Source organism: Morus notabilis, unplaced genomic scaffold (genome assembly GCF_000414095.1).
Source record: "Morus notabilis unplaced genomic scaffold, ASM41409v2 Scaffold99, whole genome shotgun sequence".
Lineage (NCBI taxonomy): Eukaryota > Viridiplantae > Streptophyta > Magnoliopsida > Rosales > Moraceae > Morus > Morus notabilis.
This window is the reverse complement of record NW_010362482.1, coordinates 916,287-929,983: the sequence shown is the minus strand read 5'-3', so window position 1 is coordinate 929,983 and position 13,697 is coordinate 916,287. Positions and strand designations below refer to the sequence as shown.

At 37.6% G+C, this 13,697-nt stretch overlaps 2 protein-coding genes across 3 annotated transcripts; one reads left to right on the top strand and one right to left on the bottom strand.

Annotated features, from left to right (window-relative positions):
- The first annotated feature begins 5,017 nt into the window (after nt 1-5,017).
- On the top strand, nt 5,018-8,937 carry LOC21410305 (ribose-phosphate pyrophosphokinase 4). Its single transcript, XM_024168101.1, has 7 exons — nt 5,018-5,581; nt 5,952-6,267; nt 6,399-6,494; nt 6,881-6,949; nt 7,170-7,298; nt 7,700-7,799; nt 8,656-8,937. Exons 1-7 carry the CDS (start codon nt 5,178-5,180, stop codon nt 8,781-8,783), a joined length of 1,242 nt encoding a protein of 413 aa, XP_024023869.1. The 5' UTR covers nt 5,018-5,177; the 3' UTR covers nt 8,784-8,937.
- Nucleotides 8,938-9,169: 232 nt separating this feature from the next.
- On the bottom strand, nt 9,170-13,349 carry LOC21410304 (anthranilate phosphoribosyltransferase). 2 transcript variants are annotated; one of them, XM_024168099.1, is made up of 10 exons: nt 12,870-13,349; nt 12,298-12,780; nt 12,056-12,213; nt 11,847-11,930; nt 11,693-11,745; nt 11,195-11,276; nt 10,914-11,021; nt 10,032-10,155; nt 9,783-9,868; nt 9,170-9,673 (listed from the first exon to the last, which is right to left on the bottom strand). In XM_024168099.1, exons 1-10 carry the CDS (start codon nt 13,243-13,245, stop codon nt 9,452-9,454), a joined length of 1,776 nt encoding a protein of 591 aa, XP_024023867.1. In that variant the 5' UTR covers nt 13,246-13,349; the 3' UTR covers nt 9,170-9,451. The 2 variants fall into 2 exon arrangements, with proteins under 2 accessions (XP_024023867.1, XP_024023868.1); XM_024168100.1 differs by lacking the exons at nt 9,170-9,673; nt 9,783-9,868; nt 10,032-10,155 and adding an exon at nt 10,179-10,285.
- Nucleotides 13,350-13,697: the final 348 nt, after the last annotated feature.

Here is a 13,697-nt window from a genome sequence, read left to right as displayed (position 1 = left end):
ATGTTTTTATCAATTGGGACCTAATAATAAAAATTTTTGATAAAAAAAGAAAAAAGAAAATTTCTTCTAGTTAACACAATATAAAATCAAAAGGGTTTAGAAGAATACAAAAAGTGAGACATTTACAGAATTCAGGACACGTGTTACTCTTTTGATCTTTTCAGTCGAATTTCTGTGGTTGGGATTGAGTCGCTAAATATGCTCAGGTCTTTTGTGTCTGAATTAGTGATTGTATTTTTCTGATTTGAAATGCATTTCACATTTTTAAGAAAGAAATAAAGGTGAGAAATCTAAGTTAAAAAAAGAAAGTGAATTTGCAAGGTTACATTAAGTAAACTTCTTTAAACCATTGAGTCTCTGTAGTGGCATCTCGTGAACTTGACCTCCCTGAGGCTGTATAAATATTAGCAATTGCTGCTACCAGCGGTGTATGACTCATACTAGTCATTTCTTTTTAATTGAAAGTAAAATGTGTTATGAAAAAAAGGGTGGTCTTCTCGGAAAATCTTGGGATAGACTTTATCTATATATATATATATTTAACTAATTTAAACCATACACTTATTAATTGTTTAGTTGGATTTGTACCATGATTCGAATCATAGTTCATGGTTCGCTACAATATTTTCTGTCATAAAAAAATACACGTAAATCGAGAATAATTATGAATTATAATTTTAAATCCATGAACCAAACGTTTACAATTATTACAATAAAACGATGCAGGACAATCACAACTGATGCTCTCAAAACTTGCGAGTGATTGGAAATGCACAAACAAATACTATAGTCTTGTTTGGAGGATGGGCTCAAATCATTCTGATTGCAAGTTCAAACAGTATTTTCTCTTTCAAAAAATTTGAATTTAAAAAGTTTTACAACAGTGTTTTTAAAGCCCCCTTGTAGACAAGTAACGCCGGTGCATTATAAGATGACTCAAAGTTAAAGACTTTTTGCCCCACAGCAACCACTTGAAATATTAAACTGTGCCTTGTGGTTTAAGCTTAAATTAATTTGTCTGATAAGCTCTATTTTCCAATTTGGATTTGCAAGACAATCAACTAATGTATCTTTCAAGCATACATGTGCAGGAACATTCAATCCAAGAGTTATTTGTCCACGGAAAGAAGGGGTAAAATGTTGCTTATATTGCTTTCTTATACATCTGTGTCAGATTAGTTCCTCCCTAGTTGAAAACAAAGAGAATGTTGGGAGAACAATGCTGGCAATTCTATGGTTTTGCTTGTTAAGCATTTAAGGGCCCCCTTGTTATAGAATAAAACTTTGGTGAATGAATTAAGCATTTAACAAACAAGACAATAGAAAAATCTAGGCTGGCTCAAGGGTTTTTTCTCAAGATTGGTAAAATTGGAAGCAAAAGTTGACGAAAGGCCTTAGAATTTGAATCATTTGCTCATGAAATCTCAAGACCCGCCGCACAAAAATGCGATTTGAGTCTAATAAAATTTCTGCTTTACTGGAAACTGATCTGGTGATGAGTAAAATAATACTAACAAATGCCTTGTTCATGGAAATTACATAGTCTTTTAAACTTTGCTTATTCAAATTAATAATGATATTACTTATAATATCATATATACTTGTCTTAATTACCTACTAATAACGTCAGCCCTGCTTCAATGACGCCAATCCCAACTAAACCAGAAAAATATTAGTGAAAGAAGGTCAAAGGACGAATCTTAATCTTGAAAAAAACCTCTTGAGCCAGCTTAGATTTTTCTGTTGTTTTGCTTGTTAAATGCTTAAATTTCATTCACCAAAGTCTTCTACTAAAACAATTAATACTCCAGTCCCGGCTAAATTAATTCCTAGTGGCACCACTAGAACAAATAATATTGAGTAACAAACTTAAAGTCAAAGGTTTGTTTACATTTTTAATATAAAGACCATCTTGCTTACATTCTCTCTTAGCTCCATTTTTCTGGTTTTTGCCATGACATTTTCAACCACTAGACCAATATAAATCAACTAAGCATACACATTATTCAGCAAAAAAAAAAAAAAGAAAAAAAAAAAGGGGAACTTCTATGGCAAAATTTGCCACTGCAACAATGCTGGTCATCTTCCTATCTTTCAATTGTTTCTTGTCAAGCTCTTGCTTAATTCTTTCAGCAGGTAACAAAAATCTTCACAACTTCACATTATCATTTACCTTGATATTCACTTAAGAGTTTCATTTGGCATTGTCTAATCATATTTATCCTCTACTAAATGCCATAATCTATGCATTCAGAAGGGTTAAAGAAAAACGAAATAGGCGATTCGAGCGGTGAGGGAAGATACAAATCAATGCTGCTTCAGAGTTGCAAAGGTGGAAATGCTTGCATAGAGAGCGGCCTAAGGTTTTTAAGCCTGAGAAAGAAGCAACCTCCGTTGCCACCGGCGCCAACCCGGAACTCAAACAAGATTCACGGCGTTGTTAACGTATCTGAACCGCGACTATCATCTCTGATGAATCGGATCAAGGCTTATGTTTATGGATCTGCACCTCCCTCTCCTTGACGTAACCAACAGGAGCAAACAAGTAGTTGGGAATACTTGTAGGATATCTAAAATCTCTATTGTATATTACCCCAGGCCTTTGAAATTCTTTGCAAATTAGTATATATTTGGCCTTTTAGAGCATCAATACATGCATCAATTGCATTGACATGCCTGTTTTCTTTCTGTTTTGTTTGTTATTTATTTATTTATTTATTTATTTTGCGGATATAAAATGTAGAGTTAATCAGCTTATGATTAAGAATAAGAAATAGGGGAATGGTTCAAATCTCTGTATTTTTTTTTTTATTTAATATTGGTAAATACTTTCTTCAGAAATTATATATGCAAGCTGGCCTGTAAACTGTAGTGCATGGAATTAAAGTCCTCTTTTTGAAACCATATTACCTTGTTTATCATGTTATAAATGCTAGTGTTACTTTTTTTATTATTTTCTGTATTTACTGTTTGATACGTAGATTTTATGATTTTCACAATCTCATTTTATATTTAAATAATAATATATCATATTAGTGAATTCTACATGTCAAATAATGAATACAAAAAGTGATAAAAGAGAGTAAGGCGGACTCCAGTGCTAAAGAAGTTCCCGTACTATGACAGGCTCGGAAGAAAGCTCAATTCTATATGTACGCGGTCTTACCCCCGAAGGGGAGGCCGTGAGTGAAAAAAAAAAAAAAATGAGGCTTGCGGCTTGCCTTATTTGCCTTGTATCCAAACGAATGGTATCCATATATCAAGAAGTAAAAAGATATGGTAGAAAAGAAGAGTTTCATTTTGCTCTACATTGTAGTTTAGTCCTCTCTAAAAGCCGTCAATATTGTAAATTGTCTAATGAATTTTGTTGTTGAGGGTCATATCGTGTTTGATATTATCGGGTTTTACCTTTTATTGGTGATGGTTGTTGTTATTTTATTCTTAAAAGTGATAACAAAGCCGCCCATATACCACTTAAATTAGCTTTTTTCAGCTAAAGAAAATTGCTTTTAGTTAGACGACTATCCTAATCGTATTTTTTCCGTACTTAATGAATAATACCTGCATGTAACAAGTAGGGGTGTAATTCGGCAGGGTAGGGTCGGGTTGAGCTAAAAAATTAAGCTGACTCGTTTAATGCGGGTTGAGAAAATTTTAGACCGCAACACTCTCTTAAGTCCACAAACCCGCAACTTGTCGGGTGATCTCGGATTGGTGAAAACTAATTTTAATTTATGACTTTATACCTCTTTTAACGGTCTAAAAACATAAAATTCATAAACAGTCTATAAACATTAACATAACATCAAGAATCATTTTTGTCATTCTAAAAATATCGAAATCATCCGACACAGTGACCCATGCCTTGATGTCAAAATACTCCTTCACTAGATCATCACCGTAAACAAGTCCAGCAAGAGTTGTCTTACCAATCCCACCCATACCCACGATAGGAATCACATATATCATATGACTGCTAACATTATCATCTAGCAGCATTCCCACTCTTTCTCAACATTCCTACCATAAACACCCGATTCTTCCACCACATAAGTAGCGAGCAATCTTCGCGAAAGTGGCCTATTTTGAACACCCTCTTTAAGACCCAAGACATGTTTTTGTTCCAAAATAAATTGCAATCCATCTAGAATCCGTTCTATCTTCGGTTCTATCACTTTGGCAAAAACAGGCTTACTGAACAACAAAGCTCTGTTCATTTGTTTTATTACCTTTCTTTTGCAGCTTGAGGAAGAATCAGATTCACATTCTATCTCACTCTGCAATGTGAAGCTAGATACGAAGCGTGAGGATTAGGGATTTAGGGTGAAGTGGAACGGAGAATGCGAAGGAGGAGGTGAGGCGTGAGTGAAGTGAGGCGAGAGATTGAGGAGCGAGGCGAGCGAGCAAGTGATTAGATTTAGAAATTTAGGATTACACATCTAAATTGAGTCAGGTCGGGGGAAAGCGGGTTCAAAATGCCCGCTCCGCCCCCCAACCGCACAGTGCGAGTTGGGACTATTTGAATCCAAATTAAAAAAAAAAAAAAAAAAAAACCTACGTTTTTTGGTCGGGTCACGGATTATTCGGGTTTGGGCTCATTTCTTGCACCCCTAGTAACAAGTTTTTTTGTTGATAAATCAAATACCATGTTAATTGATGTTGACACCTATCATTATTTTTGAAGGGAAAATTTGGATACCTAGCATTTTTCATGCCACATTTATTTTTCTAAAGTTACACATTCAATGGGTTTTAGAGTTGGGCGTGCTTCAATTATTGTCACTTGTCACGTCAAGAGAATAGACTATAGAGATTCACATGAATTGATTCAATTATGATCACTTTAGCAACCAAAAAATAGTTCTATTGTTACACTTCACAGCAAAAATTCTTCCACCCAAATAAACAAAAATTTACATTTCAAACCAAAGAATAAAAAAGAGAAAAAAAGAGAAAAAAAGAGAAAAAACAGTAAAGAGTAAAAACGGCGCCGTTTCCGTTTGCTTACGAATGGAAGAAAAGAAAAACGTGGCGGGCATTTTTGGAACGTCAAAGAGCTAGTCAAATATTCAGTAGTGATATAGGCTGTCGAACTAATCGTCTGAGCCGTACACGAAGCGCCACCGTCGCCGTAGTCGAACTTCCAACGATCCGCAGAGTCACGGTGACCGCCGTCCATGGCGGCCACTCGATCCCTTCCGTCGTCTTACAGCAACCATGGCTTCTCTCATGCCTTCAATTCTCCCAAACCTAAACCTTCATTTGCCTCTCTTCCTCTTCTTCCTAAATCCACCAATGGCTTGAAGGAAGACGACGGGAGGAGAATTCAGGTCAGGAGCGAAATCAAGAGCTTCGAGAATTCGCAGAATTGGACGGTTGAGGCCGATCGATTTCGCTTCGTTCAGAACTCTTCGCCTCATTCTCCGTCCTCGGTGTCCATTGCCGCTTCGAGTTCCGCCATGGATTCGGCCATGAGAGCTACGAAGAAAGTTTGCCTCTTTTACTACGCGGAGACCAAGGCCCTCGCCGAGAGAGTCGCAGCGCAGTCTGATGCCATTGAGCTCCGTACCATCACCTGGAGGTAACAATTTCTTTAGAAAAAGATTCAAATTCGAAATTTTCTGTTAATATTCGCATTGGTGTGGCTGTGCCACGGAATTTCTGGGTTTTGAGTTGTGTTCTCTTTGATTTGCCGTTGAAATGGTGGGAATTGTCTTCAGTGCTAATTTTTTCTGTGTAATTTGAAGTCATTTCAATGTTTATAATGGTTTAAAATGGGATTTGGCAAGGAAAATGATGCTGATTTTTTTTTAATTTTATTTTAGTGTCTGTGAGTCCAAATATTTTCTCTCTGATTTCTCTCTGTTTGAACCATGATGTAAAGTTCAACCTTTTCTATTTTTTGTTCTAAATATTAACGTGACATAATTTATGAAATTTGTCATTTTTAGGAAATTTGATGATGGATTCCCCAACATATTCATTCCCAATGCTCATGGCATTCGTGGGCAACATGTGGCCTTTCTGGCCTCGTTTAGCTCCCCAGGAGTCATTTTTGAGCAGCTCTCTGTAATATATGCTTTGCCCAAATTGTTCATCTCCTCATTCACATTGGTCCTTCCATTTTTCCCAACGGGAACTTCTGAGCGAATGGAGGACGAAGGAGATGTTGCAACGGCCTTCACTCTTGCTAGGGCCTTGTCCAACATACCCATTTCGAGAGGCGGGCCTACTAGTTTAGTCACTTTCGATATCCATGCCTTGCAGGTTTGTACCTAATAAGGTGCAATTTGTTTTTTCTTTGTTAATCAATGAACATCATAGTTTCTGGGTTTCTTCTTTGTTTGACAATTATCTTACTAGTTGGCTTTGGCTCCCCTTGTATTTCCTCATCATAGGAGAGATTCTACTTCGGCGACAATATTTTACCATGCTTCGACAGTGGGATACCGCTGCTTAAGAATAGGCTCCAGGAACTCCCTGATTCTCACAATGTAAGTACTTTTTGGGCAGATAGGCAATATAAGCTATTCGACATAAGCTGAAATCCTAAGATGTCCGTCTGTTGCTTTTTGGTTGTTGCAATATTTTGACCAGTGGCCATGCTAAATAGGTTTACTTTTTGCAACCACGTGCCTTTTCTGGAAAGTATTCATTGCCGGCAGTTTTACATGCAGAAGTTTGTAATTGCATTTTCTTTTTATATTTGCATGCTATACAAAGCTCCAAATCCATGTTTTTGGTAACTTATAACTTTGTACCTGATTATTGCAGTAGAAATTATTAAGATCATGTGGAAACATGGAGATATGCGCTTTAAGTAGTTAATTTGAAGCATCTCTATCTTAGAGGTTTAATGTTAATATCTTTCGCTTATCAGATATCCGTTGCTTTTCCTGATGATGGAGCATGGAAAAGATTTCATAAGCAGCTGCAACATTTCCCAACGGTATCTTCTCTCATCTGTACAAAACATTTTTAGGATCGTCCAAAGATTTTCTAGGATTAAAACAAGTATGCTTTCTTCTCATCTTCTTTTGTTCCTCCTCCTGCATCCATACAAACAATCGCGATTCATGATTAATGACTTTACGTTGTCAATGAATAAACATTTTTGTCTAATTATGTGCCTTCTTAGATGCATTATCCAAATTTTTCTTGATGAACAGATTGTTTGCGCTAAAGTTCGGGAAGGTGACCAACGGATTGTTCGTATCAAGGAAGGAGACCCCAGTGGACGACATGTTGTGATAGTTGATGATCTGGTCCAATCTGGTGGCACCCTGATTGAATGTCAGGTAAGCAAGTGTGAACGCTTTATGACAATAAGATTTACATCCTTTTGCATATGCCATTATGGACCTTAATCTCTTCAGGAAACATGCATGATTTCTGGGGCAGAAAGTGCAAATCCTTATGAGGTTTATGTTAAATATGACATTGTTTCAAACTCGGTTAATCTTTCTCATACCTTTCAAGGCGTGCTTTGTAAAGTACACAGCATGGATTTACTATGTTGCATCTTTCTTATTTTTTTTAAAACAACGGATGAATTCAGCATGTGGAGGTTCTCTTGACTTCTTTGTTTTGTTTGGTAAGTTACACGCGTATAAATCATCTCACATCTTCAATACCTCTGCTTTTAGTTTATTTTACTAATAAATGCGATTTACTATTCTTCTTGCGCATTCTCTTCTAGAAAGTATTAGCCAGTCATGGAGCAACAAAAATCAGTGCCTATGTAACCCACGGAATATTTCCTAATAGTTCGTGGGAACGCTTTGAGCATGACAATGAAGGTATTTTATAGTCAATAGTTTGATCCATTTTTGTTCATACTTCACACATTCCGGTTTGGTTCTTGTTCAAAATATTCTCCACAATAAGCTTTTCAAATTTCACAGGATTTTGGTATAAACTGTGTTAGAATGAATTCAGTTAATTATGAAGCAACATTAATATTTTTAGCAGGAAAAACATGATGCTTCTTCAGAGAAACGACATGTCGTCGTTTGACCTTTAAAAGTTTGTCATTCTTTTGTAAGTTTGCTGTCGTTCATATGTAGTAGTTTTTTTATTGAAAGTTTTTTGAAAGTTTCTCGTTGTTTATTGTTACATCCTCTATCAGGTTAATGTCTTTCGAGCAAAAAGTTTTTTTTTTCTTCATCATCTTTTCCCCCTCCCCCCCTCTTTTGCTCGACTTTGAGCAAAAAGGTTAAATGCTGCTGTTGTTCAAGTCAAACAATGACTTGTCGTTTCAGAGTAAAAAGTTTGTTACTGTGGTGTCGTCCCTGCTACGGGGAATTGGTTGGACCACGAAAACGATATGTCGTTTAGTTGTACAGTCTTGTGCCCGATAGAATATTGCTGTCGTTTAGACAGAAATTAACCCACGTTTATAAAAACATTGTGGTCGTTTATGGAAACAAACATGCGGTTGAAGCCTGTTTATGGAAAAGTAGGTCAATTGAAAATTGAGAAGTCTTTCAAAAGAACTAATTAAGAAAGAAACAACGAAACAAACACGAGTAACATGTTCTCAACAAAGAAGTTCAAAGTATTCACTAATGGTTACATAGAAATGAATTTGTTATTACCGTGTAATTCCCATTCCCTAACTCACTGACAGTCAGTGTTTTGCCTTATTTAACGCAGGGCATCCTGAGAACGGGCTGACCTACTTCTGGATTACAGACTCGTGCCCATTTCAGCAGGTGAAGTACAGAGCACCATTTGAGGTTCTTAGCCTCGCTGGTTCTATTGCAGCTACTCTTCAAATATAAAAAGAACATTTTGTAGAGAGGGAAAACTGGATATGAGACTTTCGTTTTCTTTCTCCACCTCCCATAACCATCATTAACTTATGTTCAATTGGCAACAAGGCCACCAGCTGTAGAGAACTCATGACAATTGTGCGGCGATTTTAGATTTTTTTTTTTTTTGGGTGGTAATTTTTTGTAAGTTATGCATCAGTGAAATAAAGTCGCATATTTATTTTTCCCGATTCTTAATTAGAAGACCGTATCCTGAGAGCAGGAATAGCCTTTGTAATCTGAGACAGAAACAACAGCTGATAACATGATAAAAACAACAAGACAGAAACAGAGATGTAAAGAATATTTTATCCCATCAGTTATCAATCTGAGATTATTAAAATATCAAAATTCCACAGTAGGGTATATCACGAGGGATGGATGCTTATTATCACATTAACCAAAACCATGTGATGTGACGACTCAAAGGAATAAAAGAATTTATCAACTCGACCACTTGACCAACTCTTATATTACAAAGAGGAAGAAAACGACCAAAAATAACAAAAACAATAGAGAGAAAGGTACCAACCTTCAATTGTTTCTCCTTCCCTGCTCCTATATCATAACGTTCTTCATTTGTATGAGCCAAACTTAACAACATAGTATTCAAACACAGGCATTACCTGCACCTACTTTTATCTAACTTTGTTTGAGTTCTTTATGTAATTTAAGAGCCTTTTTAGAGCCTTGCCACTGTCGATGGCCTCTCTGGCTCTATCCAGGGCAACTAATACGTCTTCTGCACCATCACATCCCAGCAAGTGATCCACCATTCCCGCATTTAAGACGATTCGGTCATAAGCTGGTCCTTTTTGACCATGAAGAGCTGCTAAACCCAACTCTATGTTCTTCGTAACCTGTACTTGCAAAAACACATTATAATTTGTCAAAAATCCAATGCTGCCATTCAAACACAAATTTTGATGCCAAGCAAAGAGAATCTCGAAAAGGTCTTAAAAACTCTACCGATCTATCAGTTCTTGGTGTATCACTGGGCTCAAAACCATAATCCACGGCATTAATCTCAAGACTAAAACTTTGTCGTGAGACCCCTGCAATACAAAAGCCCAGGTTTCAATCTGTGAGGCAAAAATAATGCTGCAATAATCTCAATCAATTGTCTGACTTATGGATGCTAACAACACTCTCGGGATACAAAAACTTATGAAAGGAATCAGCGAAAATAAAGAAACTGAACAGTCTAAACGCACAAACCATCAGTTTCAGAAGAAGATGCTGTGCTCAAAGCACGGAATCCAGAACAGTAGTTTACAGGAAGTCCTTTTGACAGAGATACTGATCGCAATCTTGTTGTCATCGACAAGGCCCCTTCCTCACCCTATGGTAACAGCACAGTCAGATTTTTAAAGTCGTTTAAATTGCTTGGTTGGCATCAAGGTTTTAAAAGGCGGAATCGGGCCTCGAGGAGTTTTGCCTTTACGAGGCGAGGCGTAAGCCTCAAAAGATGCCTATATAAAAATTGAAAAAAAAAATAGTAACAAAAACTAAATCCATACTTAATAAATATTAAAAACAAGAAAGTTAACCAAACATCCACATAAAGAAAAGTCTATTCCACTACTAGAAGCGTAAAAAAGACTAAATAATTATCAAATCCTAATACCATGAGGCTCATAATGCACGTGAAGGAGAGGTGAGATGCGAAGAAGAAGAAGAAGAAGACCAAGAAGGAGAGATCGGCTGTGCTGGCTGGTCTGCTTCTTTTCTTAAGGTTTTTTCTTACTCATTTTGGACCTGACTACTTTGGGCCTTTTAAAACTGTTGGACCCCCAGAATCCCCATTCCAATGAGGCGGACGCCTCAATAACCACCTGCGGTGCCGCTCAAAGGCATCCGCCTCAAGTGGCTGAGGCGCACGCCTCAACTCCTACCCTGTAAGGCGTAGGAGTTGAGGCACTTTTTGAGCACCTCGCCATGAGGCACGCCTCAAAGGCGTGCGCCTCAAGCGCTTTTTAAAACCTTGGTTGGCATGTTAAAGTTTTACGATAGGTTTTAACGGAAAACATTCTTTATATGCAAAAATACAAAACACTGGAATTTGAAAGGTCTCCTGTTTACATTAGAAAACAAACTGACCTTTACCACCAATCCTGCATGTACGCCTCTTCTTTTCATAAGCATTAACAGTGGCTCCTCATAGCCTTCATGATAAAATCCAGCAACAATCGCTTCCTTTCCTCGGGCCTGTGGAGAAAGAAATCACAGATGGACTCTCTGTTAGTTCTAATACTTGTTGACCTTCTTCACTGTCTTATGAATTTACGTACTAGTATGCCATTTAAATGTTTCACTTTCGAGTAAAAAATATCAAGGGTTAAATGTATACAAATCTTCAATTGATATAGCATGTAACTCACCCTCACAAGTTGCTGAACCTTTTCTGTTGTAGCCAATGGGGGGCGTTTTTTAATATGTTCCCTCAACTTGATCAATGAATATCTGCGGGGTTTATAGTTTATTCAGATAAAAGTAAGATAACACACATCACGTCCACGTTACTGAAACAGATTTCAACAGACAATCATAACTTTTGTAAGATCTTTTGCACTCTAATACACACAAAAAAAGAATGTCAGACAAGCAGGATTAACCTAAGGATTAACCTCAAATAATCCAAACCAAAATCTTGAAGCAATTATAACAGCTATTCAAACAACCTAACGCATATCAAATGGGACTATCTTACAAACTTGTCAGCAGATTTTAATTCTATAGTGTCTTCATATTTATCATTTAAAATTAAGAATCAATGAAAATTTTCATATAAAAAGAAGAGGGGAAAACAAAGTTATCCCCGCACACAAATAGTGCAAAAAGGAAGCTCGAAATAAAGATATTTGGCTAGATATTCATACAGAGACGGGCGAGCTTCTCTTTGACTTACGTGGGCAAAACCAACCTCTTCATCCTGAAACAATAAGTTTGAGTATTTAAGGAAACAGCAAAATCCTAAATAAACAATAAATCAAAATAAAGGCATAGCAAAGAAACATGTGAAACCACATTGACCTCAATGAGTTCTTTGGCCTGCAAAGGAGATAAGCTCGTATTAGCTCCCATAAACTTAAGCATTTGTTCTTCAGTAATTCCTCCCTGTGAAATAAACAAGAATTTTTTGATTGTATAATGAAACGCATAGGTGTATCCGCAAACTATTAAAAAAAATTGTGAATATTGCAAAGCACTAGAAAAAGCCCATTGCAAACCAGAAAGCTGACCTTAGGTGGCATCCATTCCACACCATGAAGCAATGAAGATTCTCCATAACAGGATCTAACAGCAGCAACAAACAATGTACTCCTAAAGAAACGCGTATTTCCATCATAAGGTTCTCCATAATGAGTCAATGATATAACATCAGCAACAGGAGGAGGACCTATATAAGTAAACAAAATTAATCACAGTAATATACCCAATTCCATAAAACACAGAAACTCATAAAGACCAACACAAAATATACCAAGTTCATCATCAAATGCAAGGCAGTATGCTTTTAACTCGCGGTCTGTTTCCCTGTTCATACGCTGACCTATTAAAAATGCAGAAAGCAACGATTCACTTACTCCAGTGACAACCCCATCTCCTATTTTCAAAGGAAGAACGTCCCTCAAAACACCTTGGACTTCCTCAAAGCCAAGGTGACCCCCAGCCAATACTTCCCTCAGAGCACCAACCAATCTCATCTCGCTGCTACAATTGCCGACAAATTGGGGCCCAACCGAACTTCCCACCCCCATTATTGACCCTTCGGGGTCAGCTATGAAGATCACATCCGGTGGAAGCGCCCGAGCCAGTAATGGCCAAAACGTGTTCATTGCTCGCGTTTCCCCTTCGCTCCATTGCGTTGCTTCAGGGAATGCATTCGCTCGAATCGTCATGGCGGCGAAGAACGCACCGAGCTGTGCCTTGGAAACTTCCTCTTCATCCTTCAAATCTCCCCGAGCTGAAAACAAAATGAAGAAAGAAGATGAATCAGAAAGAAAAATGTGAAATTCTCTCCATCCAAACAAATTTACGAAGAAACATATTTACCGGATCTCAAAATCGTGTCAAGAACCTTGAAAGCCTGTTCTTCGCTGAGCGGTCTGGTCTGAGTCGGTCCGGTGCAAACCCTAGCCTGAGCATCGAGCACCGTCTGGTTCGGCTTCGGCAAGCTCGAGCTCCGATAAGAAGACGACATCGCCGGGTTCCGAATATCCGATTCCGAAAGCCCTAACTGGTCGATCATCGCCGAGTCAAGCACAGCCCTCACCGTCAGACATTTCGTTCTTCCAATCCGACGGTGGCGACGCGTCGGCGGAAGCTTGAACACCGTTTGGACGCGCGAGCGATTCGAATTCCGGGATTTGTCGGCGCAAATCGAAGAGATGGAAGCGAGAGAAAGCTCTGGACTGAGAAGTGCATTCATGGCGGTCTTCGCGGCGTCGCTTCGGGAATCGCAAATCTCCTGCGGCGCGAACCGCAATACCCGCTTTCTTTGCACGCTAAATCCAATTCAAAGACCCCAACAAGATTTCTTTCAAATCAGTCACCTGTTTTTTGTAGTAATTAAATAAGTTTCAGGATAATTTTATAAACTCCTCAAACTTTGGTCAATTTCTCATTTTACTCCCCAAAGGCCCAAACTTCAAAATGCCAAGTTGATTTCTCCCAGACATATCCATCAAATGAATAAGGAAGGAATTGTGGTTTTGGTTTTGGAATTGGACGCAACTAATTTGAATTTTACAATTGTTTTATTGTTTAGGAAAATTTTAACTAGTATTTTAACTTGAGAAGGTAAAATGAAAATTTATCTAAAGTTCAAAAAATTTAACTCATAACGAACTCATTTACAAAAATCAATCATGATAATATGAA